This window comes from Apium graveolens, unplaced genomic scaffold, assembly GCF_009905375.1.
Source record: "Apium graveolens cultivar Ventura unplaced genomic scaffold, ASM990537v1 ctg4013, whole genome shotgun sequence".
In the NCBI taxonomy this organism is placed as follows: Eukaryota; Viridiplantae; Streptophyta; class Magnoliopsida; order Apiales; family Apiaceae; genus Apium; species Apium graveolens.
Window position 1 is genome coordinate 37,000 of NW_027418365.1, and position 20,557 is coordinate 57,556.

Genomic DNA, 20,557 nt, shown 5'->3' on the forward strand with positions numbered 1-20,557 from the left:
TTCAGCTTGCTGATTTATGATTTCAGCTTGTTGAGATGGTTCTTTTGCTTCATTTGAAGGTGTTGCATCTATTGATTCTCTGAGTTTGAACAGCTCCAAACATTCATCCCTTGCTTCAATCTCCTTCTTTAACTCTGTGTTCTCCATTAATTGAGTCTTGTTTCTTTTGAGGAGAATTTTATTGAAGTTTTCCACATGACTGATTTTAGCTTGAAGATCCTTGATTTCAGCCTCTTTGTCAGCTTGTGTAGGCACCTTCTTGTCAATCCAAGTATCCACCTTGCTCATCAAATCTTGAACTATAGTCTTGAGATAATTATTCTTCTCTTTTAGCTTGCTATTTTCAGCTTTAAGAGAATAATATTCTTCCATAGATACATTCTCACATTCCTGCATGGTTAGTGGTTCCAAAACAATATTTTCAGAAGATAAATTATATTTACAAGAGTTTACCTCACTCTGATCTTCTTCTGAATCACTTTCTAGGTAGCCACTTTCTGAATTTCCTCGAACAGAATCATCATCAAGTCCAACTAGGGCAAGATTGACCATGTCTCCACTTGAATCATCACTGGAAACTGAGTCATCATCACTCCAAGTCATTAGAGCTTTAGCTTTCTTCTTATCCTTGAGGACAGTTTGCTGTTTTGACTTCAATTTGTAGCAGTCCCGCTTATAATGGCCTGGCTTTCCACATTCAAAGTATGTCTGATCTTTAGAATCCTTGTTGGGCTTCTTGTTGTTGGAAAATCTGCCTTTATCTCTTTTTAGCCTGTTCTACTTCTCGATCATCTTTATGATCTTCCTGGATATTAAAGCTAATTCTTCATCTGACTCATCTTCAGATTCCAGTAAGCTGTTATCAGTATAAAGAGCTAATTGCTTCATTTGAGCAACTGGAGCTTGCATAGAACTTGATTGGCTTTCCTTGATTTTGCTTTCAAATTGTTCCAATTCTGCAAAAACAACCAATTGATTCATAGTATCTATAGTTGGAGAGGATTCTAGAGCTGTTACCTTTGGTTCATAGATAAATGGCACAACACTAAGTATCTTCATGTTGATTTCCTCTTGTGGGATATGTTTGCCAAGCTGCTTTAAGGCATTCAGATTTATCTGGAATCTTACTTGACTTTCTCGAATAGTTTCTCCATCTTAAAGCTTGAAATTTCCAAACTCATTCATTAGTTTGCTCAATTTCACCTTCCTTAAGCTCTTGGATCCTTCATGATACAATTCCAGAGTATCCCATATCTCTTTAGCTGATTTGCCTGAAGAGACTTTATCACATTCACTAGGACATAACCCATTCATGAGAGAATTCCTAGCCTTTCCATTGAAGCTGTATTTGATTAGTTCAGCCTCTGTGAGATCATCAACGTCTTTCACTTTGCCTTCTTTGTCCTTGAACTCAAATGGACCCTTCTGAACAACTCTCAAAGCTAGTGGCTCCCTGGATAGATACACTTCCATGCGACCTTTCCACCAGTTATAGTTTTCTGTACCAAGCAAGAGAGGTGCTCGGTAATCCGAGGTTCCTTCGGGATATTTGTCAGCCATTTCGATCGAATACTATTCCTGTTACAGAAAGATTAGTATACCAAAGCTCTGATACCAACTGAAATTACACCTAGATGGGGGGTGAATAAGTGATTATGGCTAACTAGGATTACTTTTAAATTTTACCCGATAATAGCTTATTGAGATTTTACCAACTGAACTATAATCTGACAATGATAGTAAGCTGAGATGACTAAATGCAATGCAGAAAATAATGTACAGAAAAGTAAATAGAACACACAAGAATTTTAGCCAGGTTCGACCCCTAAGCCCCTATGGTCTACGTCCTGGTCCCTTACCAACTTGGTAAGAGAATATATTATTGATCAATGAAGGTTATAACTACAAGATACAACAATATATCTTCCTTTATCCCAGCTGCTGATAATGGCTTGCTGAAAACCCTGTTTAAGAACCTGCTCTCTAAGTACTATACTACACCGTAGTACAAACTCCTCTAGCAAGTACCACTAAACCCTTGTTTCCCTAGCCAACTTATCCAGCAACTAATCAATACAATTTGAACAATACAAATCAGTGATAAAGTTTACAACTCAAACTATAGACTCTCTTCAATAAAATATGTGAATATAATTAGGAGCTCGAGAGTATTTTGAAATCAATAAAGATCAGGAGTTGTATGTGTTCTTGCTTGCAAAGTTGTTAGTCATAAAACTGCAAGAAACCACATATATAACCACACATTAACGTTTGAAACATTCTCAACAAATTACAACGGCTAGAATCCAATTCTACCGTTTAAGATCGTTGGGATGGTTTCCAACGTTCATGTGTACGTTAGATAGAAGAGAAACAAAGATGTCCAAAGTCCAGAAAATATCTCTTCTATTTTGTAGAGTATAAAACATTTTAATCAGAAGATAGAAGATAGAGTTTGAAAGAAAAACAAACTCCTATTCTTTAGAAAAATAATTTAAATGAGTAAAAACGTTTTAAAATTGAGCTCTCTATATATCATGCACGTTTATTATATTAGAGAAGTCCTTACAACTGATATATATGAAGATCTTATAAAATCTCCATGAAATTCGACTTCCTTGTTGAATCAGAACTGTGCATTTTGGCTTGTTGTTATTCTGACACTGTTGATCATAGCCTGCTGAAATAGATTACTGACTAATGATAACTTGCTGTCATGATACTTAAACAGCACTGACATTAAGCTGTTATATCCTGCAAATATTCTCAAATAACAACATGATGGCTTGCTGTTTTGTGATCATCAAAACTAAGGAGTTACAAAAATCATTACTAAAACCGATTAATTATGAAATATTGGAAAGATGCAAACAAAGAACAATTTTTCAAAAAAAAAGAACAACTTTTCAATTTTTGATCAAGCTCCGCAATATTAAGAAAATAAAATATATAAATAAAAGAAAAATAACTATGTAAACATATTATGTGACCTAAAATTATATATTCTTAAATGATGTAAACTAATATTAAAAGTATTATGTTATATATATAATACAAGAAACAATTTGATTTAAAATATTTATAAATATATAATTGTAATTTTTATTTTATAAAGGAACACGTATAAATTATATTTAAGTACAAGTATTACCTCTGTTTTGTTTTATTTTGTTACAAGAGAAAATATGTTTGTCTTTTAAAAAATTTAGAGCACATCAATCCTCTAAAACTTAGAAATAAGGAAAAAATATATTAATAAACACTATTACAATTCAAAATTGAAAAATCTAATAAAAAAAATTATAGATGTAACACATGAATCCTATAAAACATAAAACATAAAAATTAGGAAGAAATATTATAATAATATAAAAAAATTTACAATTCAAAACTGAAATACAAATCTAATAAAATATATTTAAAATTACTATAACAATTAAGTGTAAAATATTTTTTTCAAAATCATTACTAGAACCGAAGAATTATAAAATATTATTACAAACGCCGCAAGATGCAAATCCCAAAAAACTTTCCAATTTTCGATCAAACTGCACAAGATTAAGAAAAAATATATATCTATAAAAATGAAAAATAATTACATAAACATATTATATAGTATGATTAAAATATATTCTATTTAAAAAATTTATAATGTGAAAAAAATCAAATAATTGGAGAAATAAAATAAATTATAATACATATGTTATATTTAGGTTATCAATGTCAAATATAAATAATATAATAATAACTTAATATATAAGTACAAAACGTACAATTTTTTGGAAAATACATTATTCATGAAGAATATAAAATATATTTAAAAAATAAAATTATCTTATTAAAAATTAGTTAAATAAAGAATAAATATTCAAAAAAATTATAAAAAGTTAATAAATATCCCGTGCGATGCACGGGTATAAAATTAGTTCCCTACTAAAATATAAAGGTATTAAGAGTACTGTTAATTAGATAAACAAACTTAACTTTTTATGTAATCCAGAAATATGATTATATCGTAATTTGGTATTAAATTATTTAAATATTAAATACGAAAGAGACTTTAAATTTCAGTTTTAAATTTTCGAATAATACTCGTAATATAGATAAATTTTAATTTACTAAAAAATATGTAATTCATATTTAAGACATTAAATATAGTTTGAGTTTTTTTAACATAATTAAATATTGATTTTTTTTATCAAACTAATGACCTAAAAGAAAATTGGTCAATTCAGTCGATAATAGAGATATATTATTTAAAAAGTCCAAAGATCGAAGACCGAAGACCAATATAATCCATTACGGAAAAATTCTGAAAAACCTGATTCGATTAAAAACCCGATCTGATTTAATCTGGACAACAGGCTTAAACGGGTCTTTTATATATTTCAGTATATATTTCAGAGGAAGTCCGACCCATTTTTCGAAAAATATGACCCAAAACTATACTTCAGCCCAATCCCTTAGGGCTTTTTTTCTCCCCCAAGTTCTAACTATCAAAATCACTCCACTTTCACAAGAAGCAACGAGGGTTGTTTTTGCCGCACTGCACACAAATTGCAGCAACAAAGCACAGTGCCTTGTCTCTACACTCAAAAGAAGCTCAAAGTTGGGTACTTTCTGTTATTTTATCAAACCCCATTTATGTATAATCACTATAATTGTCGATATGATTAGTTTTATGCACAAATATTTGCTCAAGAATAACACTGCTGCTGCTATTACTTCTTTAAAATCAACCCATTTGTGTTTCTTGAATTCAACCCATAGATATTTGTCTGAAAATGTTAGCTCTAAACTCACTTGTATTAAGGCCCTTTTCGAGAATTATGGATTCACTGATACCCAAGTTTCGACATTGTTCAAGAAGTACCCATTTATGATAACTTTGAAGGTAGATATAGCCAAACCCAAATTAGACTTTTTACATTCGTTTGGGTTTACATCCAGTGACCTTTGTAAAGTACTAGCAGATAATGGATATGTTATGAGACGCAGTTTAGAAAATTGTCTCATACCATCTTGTGAGATTTTGAAGGGTTTACTTAAAGATTGTAAGAGCGTAATTGTTTTGGTTAAGAAGCATCCCAGGGTGATAAAACAAGATTTGAGAAATTCAGTAGTACCTAATATTGAATTGTTACGACATTATGGGGTACAGAATTCTAGGATTTTGGCAATGTTAAAGCAACAGCCGGGCACTTTACTAATAGGTGCTAACAGGTTTAAAATTTTGGTTAAAGAAATTAGCGAAATGGGGTTTGATCCAGGGAAGATTCACTTTGCAGGTGCAATCACCGTGTGGAGTGGGTTAAGTAAAGAGACTCGGGAGCGAAAGTTGGATCTGTTAAGGATGTGGGGCTGGTCAGATGATGAAATTCTTTTGGCATTTAAGAAGCAGCCTAAAATTATGATAAGTTCCGAGGAGAAGATAGAGCAAGTCATGGATTTTTTGGTTAACAAAATGGGATGGAATGCATCACAAATTTCATATCGCCCCCTTGTTATGATGCATAGCTTGGAAAACTGGACGATGCCACGGTGTTTGGTTGTTCGGTTTTTGTTGTCAAAGGGTGTAGTGGAGAAGAACTTGACCTTGAGTTCGTTCATAAGAATGAGTGAGGACAACTTTAGAAAAAGGTTTGTGGATAAATTCTGTGTTGATTTTCCGGAAGTGATTACTTTGTATGGAGGCGCGGAGGATAATGCACAGAAATTTAGCAGAAAAATCACCAACTAAAGTTATTACTTTCACTTAAATTATTGAAAGAAAAACTCTTTTATGTCATCCACTAGATTTAATGGTGTTTTTTTATCATCATTGAATTTGGGTAGATCCAGGAAAGATTCACCTTGCAGATGCAATCACCGTGTGGAGTGGGTTAAGTAAAGAGCCTCGAGAGCGAAAGTGGGATCTGTCAAGGATGTGGGGCTGGTCAGATGATGAAATTTTTATGGCATTTAAGAAGCAGCCTAAAATTATGCTAAGTTTCGAGGAGAAGATAGAGCAAGTCATGGATTTTTTGGTTAACAAAATGGGATGGAATGCACCGCAGGTTTCATTTTGTCCTGCTATTATGCATAGCTTGGAAAAGTGGACTAAGCCACGGTGTTTGGTTGTTCAGTTTTTGTTGTCAAGGGGTGTAGTGAAGAAGAACTTGACCTTATATTCGATCATACAACTGCAAGGTGGTAAATTTGGAGAATAATATGTGGATAGATTCTGTGTGGAATTTCCTCAAGTGCTTAATTTGTACGGCATAACAGAGGATAATAGACTGAATTTGCAGCTTCAGTTTCTTCCCGGGGGGAAAAAATTCTTCCGACTTTGTATGCTCCTCGGGAAAAGCAATTGGAGGCACCAACGCCAATAAGCTGATGAAAGCCACTGCTGAGTATTGAATAGATCATGTTTATTTGTTTGCTGTTGGAAGAGTTCAACAAAATAAATCAACACACTGACACCTGACGGAAGTTATCTACGGTACTTGTTTCAAATATTTCATTGGTAAGAGCATCTCCAATATGCTTTCTAAACAAGCTCTTAAAACTTAATATAAAGAGTATGATAAAAAATAGAGCTCCAACAAGGCTCTTAGTGACTCTTAAATCCTTAGGAGTCTCTTCTCTCTCCTTTATTTTAAGAGCCACTATATGGCTCTTAACCTATTTTTACTTATTAAAATATCTACAAGCACATGTTTCCATTCACATTTTTGTTATTGTGAAATTTTAAATATGAATAATTTATAGTTTAGGAGTCAAGATAAAGAGTATTGTTGGAGTTTGACACGAAAATCTATGCACTAACTTGCTAAGAATCACACTATTTATATTATATTTAGGAGCGAACTAGGAGACTGTTGGAGATGCTATGTGTTATGTTTAGGGTGAAAGTCTAGATTATCACTACAGTGATTCTAACAACTTGTACTTGCTTCCAGATGAACGCTTCTGAAACAATCTGTTTCATAAAATGAAAGATAACCTATGGAAGAATATTTTGTGAGATTTTTATTTTCCTTTCTATATTCCCTGTGATTACACTAGCACCTGAAATGCAAGCCAATCAATTCCAGAAAATAATAATATTAGAAATGATAATTTTGGAATGACTTCTCTATCTATCTAAAAAATAATTAATGCAAATGAAGACTCTTCGTATAAAAACAATAAAATAGATAGAAGAAATTGCATTGAACTGAATTTTTAATCTAACATCATAATTGAAAATCAAGCACATAATAGTAAGATGTGAAGAAAAAATATTTAGATGTTCTATTCGTTCATTAATTTAAAACTTAGCACATGGATGAAGCATAACTTTTGTTCGTTGTTACTGTAACATTTATACTTTTACGAAAAAAAGCAAAATTATTTTTTAATATAAATCATAAAACAAAATGTCTTGTTTCTATTATATTCTCATTAGTCATTATAATGTGGTTGCCACAAACTCATGAAAGAAGTTGGGGTTCTGTGTTCTTCTGCTGTAGCTTAATCCCTAAATAAGTTTTCTTTTATAATCATCAGATGAAGCCTAAACCCCTTGCTTGAAAATGGCCACGAGGTCAGAGTGGAAGAAGTAAAAAATGAAATGAAAGGCTTAACACAGCTGATCAACAACAGCAGCATCACTCAACAACAACAGTAGCTTCTGCACCGTTACTGGAGGGACTAACTGGAATAAAACTGCCTGATTATTTACTTCTTGGAATTCTCTGTAGTACTCCGCTTAAGGCTGTGATGACATTCAGGCGTGTCTTTAGGTCTTAATAGAAGCTTACACATAGGGCATGTGTACAGCTTCCGTATTTTTCTAGAGCTTTTACTGGTAGGATACCCGTTGGGACTTAAATTTCCTTAGCTGTTGTGTACAAATTTGCAGGGTCTTGATCTCACTATATCATTATGAATAGCTAAGATAACACTTCTGGCTTTCTTTTCATTCATCATTTCTTTTCTGATAATTATTGTTTTAGTAGATTTTGGGAGCATTTGCTTACATACTTGGCAGTAGGTGTGAGCAGAAAACCGCAAAAACCGCCCGCACCAATCCGCACCGCAAAATGTGGTTTTTAATTTTCGTGGTGCGGTTGCGGTTTGAATTTTTAATAAACCGCGCGGTGCGGTGCGTGTTGTGGTTTTAAATTTCTGAAATGCGGTTCAAACCGCATCGCACCGCAATATTTAATATATATATATATATATATATAATACTTATATTTCATGATTCGATTTATTAAGTCTGATTCCAATTAACATACTAGGAGTGCTTGCTTAGTGATCATCTTGTTTCTCCAAGACCAATTGTTGCGTGGTGATCATCATGTTTGTGTTTCTTCAAGAATAATGAGACACATGGTACAAAGCCACCTATTAATAGTGAACTCATTTAATTGCCAAGCCAAACTTCTACGTTAAACTTTATAGTGTGGAATTTCTAATTTGTATTATTGAAGAATATTGGCGACTTTGTTATATTATTCAAAAATTTAATTAAATTTAAGTTTTGTATTTATTTAAAATTTTCGAACTTGTAATGTGTAAACCGCAATGAACCGCACCACACCGCACCGCATTTTTGTGGTGTGGTTTATGCGGTTTTTGAGGGTACGCGGTGCGGTTGCGGTTTTTGAAAATTTGATCAAACCGCATGCGCAGTTTGGTTTGCGGTTTGAGGAAAAAACCGCACCGCCCGCACCGCGCTTACCCCTACTTGGCAGTATTGAAGTTGCTTATATGCTTCTCAATGGTTATTATGTTGTCATCTTCTACGTGCTACAGAGCGGAATTAATACGAATTAATTAGTTTGTGCTACATTTCTATCCTTTATTTTATGATGATAGAGGTTATATATGGTTTTTTGCCACTTCAGATGGTTAGTTATTCATGTATTCTCACCCATGGCTAGTAGTAACATTTGGAAATTTTTATTTCTTGATGACTCCCTAGTCCTGAGTCCTGAATGAAATAGTCTTGTTTAGCTTTTGTTATAATTTCTCATAAACTTAGTCTGATGGTTGCTGATGCAGGTTTTACGAACCCAACCCGAGAGAAATTGTATACACAGAATTCAAGTTTCCAGAGATTAAGCTCATCCATGGAATAAGGTAGGGATCTAATTAGTCCTGTGCTATCGTCTTCATTTACGTTGTGCAGGTTTCTTTAATTGTACTTTCTTTGCAGATATTCCACAAATGCTGCTACAGAAGCCCTCTGCAAGGAAAACATTCCGTTCAGAAAGATCTGATCTTGCAATGAATGCTTCCCCTGAAGGAAGACAGAGAGTTGATCCGAAGGAAGTTGGAAACTTGGTACTTTGGATAGTGCATTTAAGTGCTTTCTTTGTATCCGTTGATGCATTTCTAATTTTAGAAATGTTGTAGAATTCGAAAGCTTAAGAAGGCAAAAAGAGCAAAGCAACCAGAATACTGAACTCTAAACACCTTGTCCTTGGAGGCATAACAATCAGTCTTTCAAGATTAATACTGAATTATACCTAGAAGTTATGTCTCTTTCTAACAACAGTTGAACCTAGATGAAATAATAATCAATAAAGTAATAAGCTCGCTAAAATAATGTTTTTCTCCGGTCCCAACATAATGGACACAATGTATATTTACTTCCTGATAAAGTAATAAACTCGTTAAAGTAATATTTTTTCAAGAATACAATATATCCGAGATTGAGTTGATACCAACAAAGGAAACTATATTACTTAAATATATAAAACATTCTGAAGAATACAATGAGTAATCTGAGTGCAGCTCTTGTATAGCAAGCATTCTTCACGTACGAATTGCATTTAAAATAGATACATAGTAATAATAACCCGGAGTTCATATTTTATATGTTATCGAACCCTTATCTACAGCAATGCATCAAATCTTATCTACATATATGCACCATGTTCATATCATCGTTGTACGAGATAAAAAATTGAAGGAAAGGGAGCAATAACATGAGATGAATACTTTGTAAACCCCGCCTACTCACTGGAAAGCGCTGATCAAAGTAGAAATTATTTATATTTACATACCCGTTGGCTGTTGCTATTAATTACGACATTATTTCTACAAATGCAAATATACGTTAATTAACAGATTATTATAAGTTTATAACTAATGATGTTATGCTACCAGAAATAACAATTTTCATTATGGTATCAGAGCTTAGATCTTGGTTGAATTTTCATTCCGTGCTGATTCGATTCTTCTTGCGATCGTAAAACTCGTAAGATTTCTTCAATTGCAATAGAATTCTGAATAGATTTTGTGATTAGAGTCTTGATTTATTTCAGAAACGTGTTTTAGAGATTATTTGATGGACGTATGTGATAAAAATCATGATTAACTAGGAAATTGCTTTAATTACTCAATTTTTGATTCGATGACTTCATATCTGTGAAGATCTTCTATTCTAGGGTTTATTAGAGTTACTTGCTTTCATTAATCTATGTGATAGAAGCTTGTTATTCTGAAGACTTGAACGAGTTTTAAGTGTTTGTTGAAATGTCTCGGCCTACATATGCACATATGGTTAGAGGTACAACTGAAGTTGTAAATTCTTCTGGTGGAAACATTGAAGATCTTGCAGATCATAACAGTGAGACTGCAGATAATTCGATGAATTCTAATCTACATCCTTTGTATTTGCAAAATATTGATCATCCTGGTTTAATTCTTATCACTAAGAAATTAACAGGATCTGAGAATTTTGGTCCTTGGAAAAGGTCATTAACAATAGCTTTGTCCGCTAAAAACAAACTAGGTATAGTAGATGGAACTGTGCCTAGGTCTGAAGAAACTTCTTTACTTAGATCTCAATGGGATAGAGTTAATGACATGGTTTTGAGTTGGATTCTCAATACCGTTTCTGATGAAATCAATAATGGAATGGATATTGTTAGTTCTGCAAAAGAAGTTTGGGATGAACTTACAGATCAGTTTTCAAGTATTAATGGCCACAGAGTTTATCAAGTTTTGAAAGACATCTATGCCTTAGAACAGGGAGAATTGTCCGTTGAAATCTATAATAACAACAATTTAAACACGAATCAATACAAGTTATAATCAAAAAAATAGACATGAAAAATTTCAATTTAAATCAATAAATTACAATCCTTCAAGTTAACTTACAAGGCACCATCAAGGAAGTGAACAACTCCAAGTTTAGGTTCATCGTCCTTTGGCCTTTTCTTGTAGTGACCCTCTGAAGCACTTCGTGCAGCTTTCTGAATCAGTATCTCATCGTCACTATCCTCATCCTCGTCATCTCCATCTCCCATATATTCTGATCCATCATTTTCATCTTTTTTCCTTTCGCTTTCTCGCCGACCCATCCCACTCCTATTCCCTTGACCAGTACCACTACCACTACCACTCCCGCTGCTACTAGCACCTACCGTCATGAAAATTATAATAAACAAACCACAACCAGCAACCCTGCCATAAAATATGCAAATGTAAAGATAAATGGTATTTAACAAATTGGTCAAACAAGTATGTAATATGAAATTTAAAATAGAAAAATACTTACGCTTGAAGTTGCATAATCTCCTCGTGCCTCCGCAAAACCAAATAAACTAGATATCAAAAGTGTGCATACAACAGAATGAGTGGGGGCCATAAACTGGAATAAGAAAACAAATAAAAATAAAATATAAGTAAACAGATACAGAAAATTACTAAAAAAATACAAACAAAGATAAAAAGAAAAGATAAACATGTTACCCCTAAATAACTAATATCAATGGAAGGAATGATGAGTTCGAACTTGGGAGCTTTAGATATGTGGATTCGTCTTTGTCATCGGATAAACACCACAAATAGTAATGCAAGAAACTGTATCATAAAAGAAGATAAATACATATAAAAGAAACTGATATGAAAATGAAATTAAGTGTTGACATTATATAAGGACAAAAATCTATTATAAGTATATAAATATGTATAACCTAGATACCAAAATTGTAACACAAAATACAATATTAGAGGAGGAAAAGGAAATTAAAAAAAATTATAGTTGCAATGGCACAACCTAAGAGAAAACACAAACGACCTGTAGTTTGTTTGAACTAGAATACACTCTAGCAAAGTTGATTTTAGTCAGAAGCCTAACTAACACGAATTTGTTATCATCTAAAAACTGATTTTTGCCCACTTTAAAAGCATTTTCTGCAAAACAGAGAGAAAGCATCAACCTCTTAATGAATGTAAAATATAAATGGACCTATATACATAGTTTGAAAAGCCGATAGCAAAATCAAAACCAATAACTAATGTTCCACCTACCGAGACTTGTAAATTTCTCCTGCTCGCTTTTCACCAGGCCAAGAAAATGATATGGTGCCTTAATAATTGGGAATAAAATTCTGGCAGTTTGTTTGAGCAAATTGAATTTCATTGTCTGAAGTTGCGACCTTCACAAATGCTTCACACTCGGGACCCTGAAAACAAAATCATGTAAGATAGTTAACTACTCTACTCTTAAGTATAAACCCATACTTACTCTTAAAATTTGACATTATTAATTACCATAATTTGGATAGAAATCAAAATAAAAAATATGTAAAACCCTAAATTTGTAAACTCATAAATCTTGTATTTACAAAACCACTAAAATCAAGTAAACACAAAACCCCTAAAGTCAAGTATATACAAACGCCCAAGTTAATTTACAGACAAAACCCTATATACACATAATAGTACATACGAATAGGCACCAAAATATTTGATGCGATGATGAACAGGGATGAATACCTCAGATACCCGAAATAGTGCTAAGAAAGTGAGTATTAGAACAACTTCCATTTTATATAGAACAACTTTGAGATTGTATTCAACGGCGAAAGAGGTGAAAAGTAAGAAAAAGAGAGCTGATAAACCTATGTATATATGTTACTGCTTTTGTTCGACTGATATCAGTTGATAACCCGGCCCATAATCTAAATTACCCAGCCCATTATAATATATCACTGAAGTTGGTGGAAATAACCCGCATGTCCTCTGTTCTAATTCCACTGAATTCGGTCGAAGATATTTACAAATTTACAAAAACTAACAGAAGCTACTGACTAACCTCTTTGTTCAGCATAAAATTAAATTCAACATTCTCAATTACAGAAATTCAACATTCTCAATACTGGGAAAATAAGAAATTCTTAATCACAATTACACAAATATTTTTATATGACTTATATATTAATTTCAAAAAAAATATCAATAATGTGAACTAGTGATTTAAAATTACAAAAGAATAATCTACGCCAAATCATCATGATCACTATCACTCTCCTCATGAATACTCCTCTCTTCATCGTCGTCTTTCTCTTTGTTTTTGTCCTCATTGTACTCATGATAAGAGAAATCATTTTCGAACATACTGAAGTCAATAAAAAAATTTGAGGGCTCTCGAATAATTACTTTCGACATGTGATGATGAAGCGCTTGATGCATCATTTTGTAAAGTATCATCGAAAGATGTTACTCTTACCTTAGACGCCACATTCTCGTTAACTTGTCGACTCTTAGTTGTTAAGACCGTGTACCATGAAGACTTTGGATTTGTAATGCTCGGTGCGTAATATACTTGATGGGCATGGCTAGCCAACACAAATACATCTTCGGCTCTTAACTTTGATTTTACATCCACCGTGATCATCCTATTTCTATCGACTTTGACATGTGTAGTATGATCAAACCAATGACATTTGAATAAGACAACTTGATTGCCATTGTGATAGTAGAGCTTAAGTACTTCTTGTAGTCGTCCATAATAATTGTCAAAGCTTCCTTGGTATGAACTTCCTATAATTTTAAATGTATGAAATTTAGTAACAAATAACATAAGGCTAATGCAATTTACAAGTTTAAGAATTATCTATTATACTTTTTACCAATAACAACCACACCGGAATTTGATGAGGTGAGCTCCTTTTCCTTCGCACAACCGAATTTATATCCATTACATTTGCATCCTTTAAAGGATTCAACATCATACATAGGTCCTCTTATTAAATCTTTAAATTTAGCTTTGAGCTCTTGATCACCTTCCACCTAATAGTAAAGAAGATAAACACATAAGGGTGCGGTTATATTATATGAACAAATACATAAGCGTGCAACGTATAAATTTATTCACATACCCTTCTACGAAACCAATCAATGAAGTATATTTTTTGAAACTCTTCTTTTTTTGCATCATTGAAATCAGGATGTTCTTTATCCACTAACCTTTGGAATCCCCTATTATAAAAATTAAAAAATATTAAAAAAACTAAAATTAGTTGACTAGATATATAGTAAATTTAGATTTACTTAAGTAAGGTTGAGAAATAATACCGCAAAAATTTTCCGACTTCTGGAGAATTAATTAGAATATAGTAGGTCACAAGTTTATGCTCATCATCGCTCAAAATTCTAAATCCGGTCCGAAGCATGGGGTATGTTGGGTATGTGTAAACTTCTAACAAGTTAGGATCAAATGAGCTTTTTGATGCCTCATTTTGACGTAACTGATTATGCACTGTCTTGGCTTTGGATTCGAAATATAATGAGCAAAAGTGAACACATTCTTCCTCAATATATCGTTCTGCCATTGAACCTTCTGCCCGAGCTTTGTTTTTTACATTCAATTTCAAGTCGTGCAAAAATCTTTCAACAAAGTACATCCATCGAAAATTAGTTAGACCACCTAACTTACACTCTGTAGCCAAATGAACCGGCAAAAGCTCCATCGAATAAAAAAACCTGAAATATAAGTGATTTCAAGTTTGGAAAATATCCTCACTATATCAATTTCCATCTTCTCAAGATCCGTGTATTTCAAGTTGGATGAGCATAAATCTTGGAAACAGTTAGACATCTCAATATAAGAACATCAGCTACATTCCTCGGCAATAAGTCACGACAAATAATAGGCAACAATTTTTGCATGAAAACGTGGCAATCATGTGATTTCATCCCATGCATGGTGCATTTTTCATAATTAACACACCTGGATATATTTGATACATACCCATCTGGAAGTTCCAATTCTTCAATCCACTTGAACGATTTGAGGATTTGTTCTTTCTCAAGTACATAAGGAGCACTCGGCATTGTGTTACCATCTTGAATCCACAACTCACGATGTACACCTAATTCTTTAAAATCTTTCCTTGCCTTCGAGTTATCTTTGGTCTTCTTCCTAACATTCAACAAAGTGAAGAAGATGTTTTCAAAGATATTTTTTTCCGTATGCATGACGTCGATATTATGACGAAGACTGAGTGTCTCCCAATACGGTAGCTCAAAAAATGGAGAGAAGTGTGTCCAATTATGTGTTACACCATAATCCCTGGGTTTTCTTCTGATTGACTTTCCAGGGGGAGGAAACTGAATCTCCTCACAAAGGGTCTTTACAATTAATCCTGAATATCAAGAAATGACTGATCGTGTCTCTCTACTTCCAAATTTTATGCTCCTTCTCAATGGGTCATCTTCTTCTAAGAAATATCGAGCAGTGTCATAAAAACTAGGTTTACCATCATGCTTAAGATGTTTGGATTTGACACCTCCAATACATACTGGACATGACAACTTACCCTTAGTCGACCATCCACTAAGCATGCCAAGTGTAGGAAAGTCACTAATTGTCCACATCAATGCTGCCTTCATCATAAAATTTATTCCTGATGACCTATTATAAACATCAGGATAGTCGACCTATATGTTTGCACCCCTGTCCGCCACAATAGCTTCAATTCATCAATTAGTGGTCGAAGATAAACATGAAAATCTTTTGTAGGATCATTTGGCCCGGGAATGAGAAGAGACTTAAACATGTATGGAGCTTTTGTACACATGGATGGGAGAAGATTGTAAACTACAACCACAACGGGCCAAACTGTATATTCCCTTGCATGTGAATCACGAAAAGGATCGAATCCATCAGCAGAAAGGCCAAGTCTCACATTCCGTATTTCCTTTGTAAAATTTGTTAATCTACGGTCAAATTGTTTCCATTCATTATCTCCATCCGCCGGGTGAGATAACTGACCATCAACTACAACTCTATTGTGGTGCCACTTCATACATTCTGCGGTGTTTTCATTCATGTATAGACGTTGCAGTCTCTCTGTAAGAGGAAAATAACGCAAGATCTTTTTTGGGATCTTTTTTTTTGGATCCTTTTGTGTCTTATATTGACTTACAGTGCATATGTCACAATGCGTTTTCTCACTATTTTCCTTGTAAAACAAAATGCAATCATTCTCACAAGCATTAATCTTCTCATATCTCATGTGTAATCCTTTTATCATCTTCCTTACTTCATAGTAAGTAAGTGGCAATTTATGGCCAGGAGGAAGAACTGATGCAATGATTTTAAGCAACTCATCAAACCCATAATTACTGCAATTATGTTTGTTCTTGAAATGAAGCAGCTTGTTTACAAATGACAATGCTGTAAAATCGGTATTATTTGGATAAATTGGTTCGGAAGCACTATCCAACATCTTGTAAAAATCTTTTGCTGATGCATTTGGTTCCTTCTCCAAATCCTCCAAATGTCTATTTGCTTCTCCAATGTCTCTTAACATATCCATTACGTCGTACATATCAACATCTCTTTGACCAATACTACACGAACTTGTTCCGGCCTCAACATGTCTCACATTCTTCTCACCATGCAAATCCCACTTAGTATACCACTCCATAATGCCATGTCGATATAAGTCATATGTCACATCAACATAACCTTTCCAATATTTATTTTCACACTCTTGATATGGCCATCTTATGATATTGGAATCATCTTCAACATATTCACTTGCAAATTTAATAAAACTTGCTACACCTTTCTTATAATCTTCGAATATATTTTTCCATGCATCAAATCGACTACGACCAATCCAACTACGATCGGATGTCATCTACAAAATTTACACATAATTTAGTAGGTTATAAATGTCAAAAGTAAATTTTTCAAATTTAAAATTGTAAGATATTTTTTACAAAATTTATTAGTAATCATACTAGTGTCCCAAACATAATTAAGAACAAGTGAAATTAACTATTCTATATATACATAAAAATAAAGGATGAAATTAATTTTAACAAGAAAATATGTAGATGTGTAATTCATGAATATTGTGATTAAACATTATGTAACTATTAATAATAAGTTCAATAACTTAAACAATGTAATTAGTGAAAACTCAAAATTATGTAAATTCCATGAATAACATCAAGATCCCCAAATACAATTGTATCGCAATCAAGTATTTAAAGACGATTATAATAATAAAACAACAATAATCACATTAAGCTTAATTAGAAGTAAGAAATTATACTTACTTGATGTTATATGAAGCTCCACTAGAATAGAAATGGTGGAAGGAGATAAGAGAATAGAGATGAAAGGAGGCCACAAGAAAAAAGTGAAACAAAGTGGCAGTAGGGATTCTATTTTGGAAGATTTTAATTTGACTGAATTCGGTGGAATTTATAAATACCACTGATCCTATAATGCAAAACAATATTAAAAAAATAAGGAAAGTAATTACCGTTAGGTGAGTCGAATTTACATATTCAACCGATATAAATACCACGGAATAGGCTATAAATGTGACAGATATTTAATTCCACGGAAGTTTGAATTCTACGGATATAGAAATCTGTGGCATTTGGGTCTTTATTTCCACGGATTGAATCCCACGGAAGTTTGATTTTTTTCTTTTTTTCCTATAATAACTAAGATAAATAAATTAAAAAAATATTAAACTTTTAGCAAGACTCTTATATTTCATAACATATAGATCTGTACGGTTGGATCGATAAGTTTGATTATTTAATATGATAAAATCTAATTGACCAAAACCACCCCGTAAAATCATATTTTAAAACCTATACTGCATTGAAATAATATTTGGTGTGCCATAAGTGGTGCAGTACTTCTTCGTTTGCAATATATCACACACTGTGAAGTCCACCATAACCTTAAAAGTCTTAATTCTTATTAGGTTGTGAGTTCCACATTTTCCCCTTTATTCTTAACTGTACTGCGAATAGGCCTTCCTACGGATTGTGTTCTGATCGAATCACCCTAAATATGCATTAAAATCCAATTAAATTTTTAAGAATGATTCAACTCTCATAATTTTAGAAGAGCCATCCTATCCACTTCATTCAAATCAAATATCAAATTCGTATATATTTTTAGTATGTGGAAAAATTAAGAAGGCACCAACGATTAAAGATCACTTAGATAAACCCAACTTATTAAAATGCTTCAACATTCGAGACTAACACCCACTATCAAAATCATATACATTAATTATTTAAACTAAATTTAAGGGTGTGTGATTGTTAACGATATTAATACTTTTTTGAATACTATATGAGTGTATTTCTAATTAGTGTAAAAATTTGTGAAAACTGAAAGTTTTGGTTAGTCATACAAATTATGTGTTGTCTGTTGTACTTCTGAAGTCTTATCACCAAACTCTATAGATAAGATTTGAACGCAAATTTCTTTAGCTTCTAGTGGATGGATGTAGCAGATTCTTCAACACATGCTTCATTACATATTGAGCTCAATATATTAATGATTTAGCTCGCCACTGTACAATACCAAAACATTCACTTGGGTTACGAGCCCAAAAAAGTTTTCAGTCAAACACCTGAACAATAAAAATATTTTAAATATGTTACTCCCTTTAGTCCCCTTAAAATGGATAACAAAAAAGTGACGTGCAACTGATAAGGCATCCAGTTTAATAACGAATTTATCACTGATCAACTCAGTATCATTTCCGGTAAGGTTACCGACTAATTTCTTTAAAAAATTATTTTCTTTTTCTTTTGAAAAAAAGAAACTCAAATAACTTTTTCGAAAATTTAAATTGATTGAATAACATATATTTAATAATAGGTTTTTTTAACATCGATAATTGTATCTGATACAAATTTTTTAAATGTTTATTTTTTATGAATAATTACACTTTTTCTTAAAAAATAGATATTTTTTATTTTTACTAATAATTTTTTTAAATTTTTTGAAAAGTGTGTACGCCAATTCAAGAAATATACAAAAATCCAAAGGATAGTTTATGATACTATAGGTTGTTGAAGGCCCCCCACACCAACTTAGGGGCTCGAGGGTTAACAAAGACATATCATTACGAGAATCAATGACACTTGAAATGTGTGTACACCAATTCATGAAATATACAAAAAGCCAAGGTCCCAACTTTACAATAAAGAGGGCAATGGATTTCAAAATGATATTACTATACTCACACGTTTAAAATCTTAGAAAAATATATACCCTATATCGGTTCTCCCATACTATCATACTTGCACTCGTATATGGATTGTGAGTATTATAATGCTCAATATTATTTACTTTTCAAACATTAATCGGTTTTCAACGATCGTGGAAATTTGAAAGCTCGAAGAATTATTAAGAGTATATGATTATTGACCAATGTTAATAAATTTGTGAATCGTATACAATATCAGTATATTTGTAGAATTAATGTCTTTATCTCGCATGATGACAAATATGAAAAAAGGTTTCGAATATATAATACCAGTGCACTCATATTTAATTTCTTTTCTATATTAGACTTTTATGTGCACAAGAAACTACTCCCCCATAAATTATGAATTTATGATGTACCTGAAGATGGCGGCTTTCCACACAAGAAATGTACTTAGTTTAGTCATTTTATTGTTGAGAATGATTTTAATTTATTAAAGTAATATAGATAATCTCCCTTTGTTCACTTAACAGTGTATAGATTAACTCTTGCCGTTGTAACTATTAGCTTTATCTCACATTAATTTAGTTTCGAATGAATGTGTGCAAGATCATCTGGAGTGTGTATTCAACTAAGGTTTCTTTATTTTAAGCTATAAAATGAAATTTATTATAACTTACTTTTTACATGATTTTTTTTAATATAGTGTTGTGTTCAAGTATTATTGAAGTATCAGTTTTGACTAGCAGGTCCTTTTTTAATCGTGTTTAGAAGGCTTTTTCTTATGTACCAAAACTTCATGAATTTTGCATAAGTTAGTTTTGGGGAAATTAACATATGGTAGACATAATTAGGAAGACATGATTTTACTTGCGGAGGTTGGATGTAAGGTGAAATTCGAGTGAGATATTCTTAATTCTTCCAAATTTTTAAGGTACGTAAAATTCAATCTGATCGATGCTCTGATCTTTTACCTTTCTCAGGCTTTAGATGTCAACAACAATTGACCAATCTGAAATTTTAAACATGGCTTTCTAAGAAAAAAATATGATAGATGAAACAATTTATGAAGAATATTTTTATGTTCTTTCACTTGAGTGGTTAGTCCAAAAATTTGAGAAAAAAGTCGAGAGTGTAGACACCTGCCATATTTTTTTTCCGTAATTTATTTGCAATATATTAGGTAAAAAGTGAATATCTACGGTATACTTCATAAAAGCACTATAAGAAAAATTAAAACCAATACAGATATTCCTCGAAAATTTCGTAACATATCATCTGCAGACAACAGAGAGGGCAAGTAGAGT

General features: G+C 32.5%; 3 protein-coding genes across 12 annotated transcripts; 1 reads left to right on the forward strand and 2 right to left on the reverse strand.

The window, feature by feature from the left end:
* Positions 1–4,488: 4,488 nt before the first annotated feature.
* Positions 4,489–9,468, forward strand: LOC141701534 (transcription termination factor MTERF15, mitochondrial-like). Of its 4 annotated transcripts, XM_074505160.1 has the most exons (4): positions 4,489–6,508; positions 7,534–7,834; positions 9,037–9,114; positions 9,191–9,468. In XM_074505160.1, the coding sequence occupies exon 1, from the start codon at positions 4,670–4,672 to the stop codon at positions 5,738–5,740; it is 1,071 nt and encodes a 356-aa protein (XP_074361261.1). In that variant the 5' UTR covers positions 4,489–4,669; the 3' UTR covers positions 5,741–6,508; positions 7,534–7,834; positions 9,037–9,114; positions 9,191–9,468. The 4 variants fall into 4 exon arrangements, with proteins under 4 accessions (XP_074361261.1, XP_074361262.1, XP_074361260.1 ...); XM_074505161.1 differs by lacking the exons at positions 9,037–9,114; positions 9,191–9,468 and having other exon boundaries at positions 4,489–6,484; positions 7,534–7,975; XM_074505159.1 differs by lacking the exons at positions 9,037–9,114; positions 9,191–9,468 and having other exon boundaries at positions 7,534–7,971.
* A 1,376-nt stretch (positions 9,469–10,844) lies between these two features.
* LOC141701535 (uncharacterized) lies at positions 10,845–12,922 on the reverse strand. Of its 7 annotated transcripts, none has more exons than XM_074505170.1 (7): positions 12,766–12,922; positions 12,298–12,452; positions 12,044–12,180; positions 11,737–11,847; positions 11,543–11,588; positions 11,143–11,448; positions 10,845–11,033 (listed from the first exon to the last, which is right to left on the reverse strand). In XM_074505170.1, the coding sequence occupies exons 5-7, from the start codon at positions 11,554–11,556 to the stop codon at positions 10,961–10,963; spliced, it is 393 nt and encodes a 130-aa protein (XP_074361271.1). In that variant the 5' UTR covers positions 11,557–11,588; positions 11,737–11,847; positions 12,044–12,180; positions 12,298–12,452; positions 12,766–12,922; the 3' UTR covers positions 10,845–10,960. The 7 variants fall into 7 exon arrangements, with proteins under 7 accessions (XP_074361271.1, XP_074361266.1, XP_074361267.1 ...); XM_074505165.1 differs by having other exon boundaries at positions 11,543–11,635; positions 12,065–12,180; positions 12,766–12,921; XM_074505166.1 differs by having other exon boundaries at positions 11,543–11,635; positions 12,766–12,921.
* Positions 12,923–13,266: 344 nt separating this feature from the next.
* On the reverse strand, positions 13,267–15,663 carry LOC141701533 (uncharacterized). The gene is made up of 7 exons (XM_074505158.1): positions 15,591–15,663; positions 15,002–15,416; positions 14,347–14,754; positions 14,151–14,250; positions 13,902–14,061; positions 13,554–13,812; positions 13,267–13,387 (listed from the first exon to the last, which is right to left on the reverse strand). Exons 1-7 carry the CDS (start codon positions 15,661–15,663, stop codon positions 13,267–13,269), a joined length of 1,536 nt encoding a protein of 511 aa, XP_074361259.1.
* Between the last annotated feature and the right edge of the window lie 4,894 nt (positions 15,664–20,557).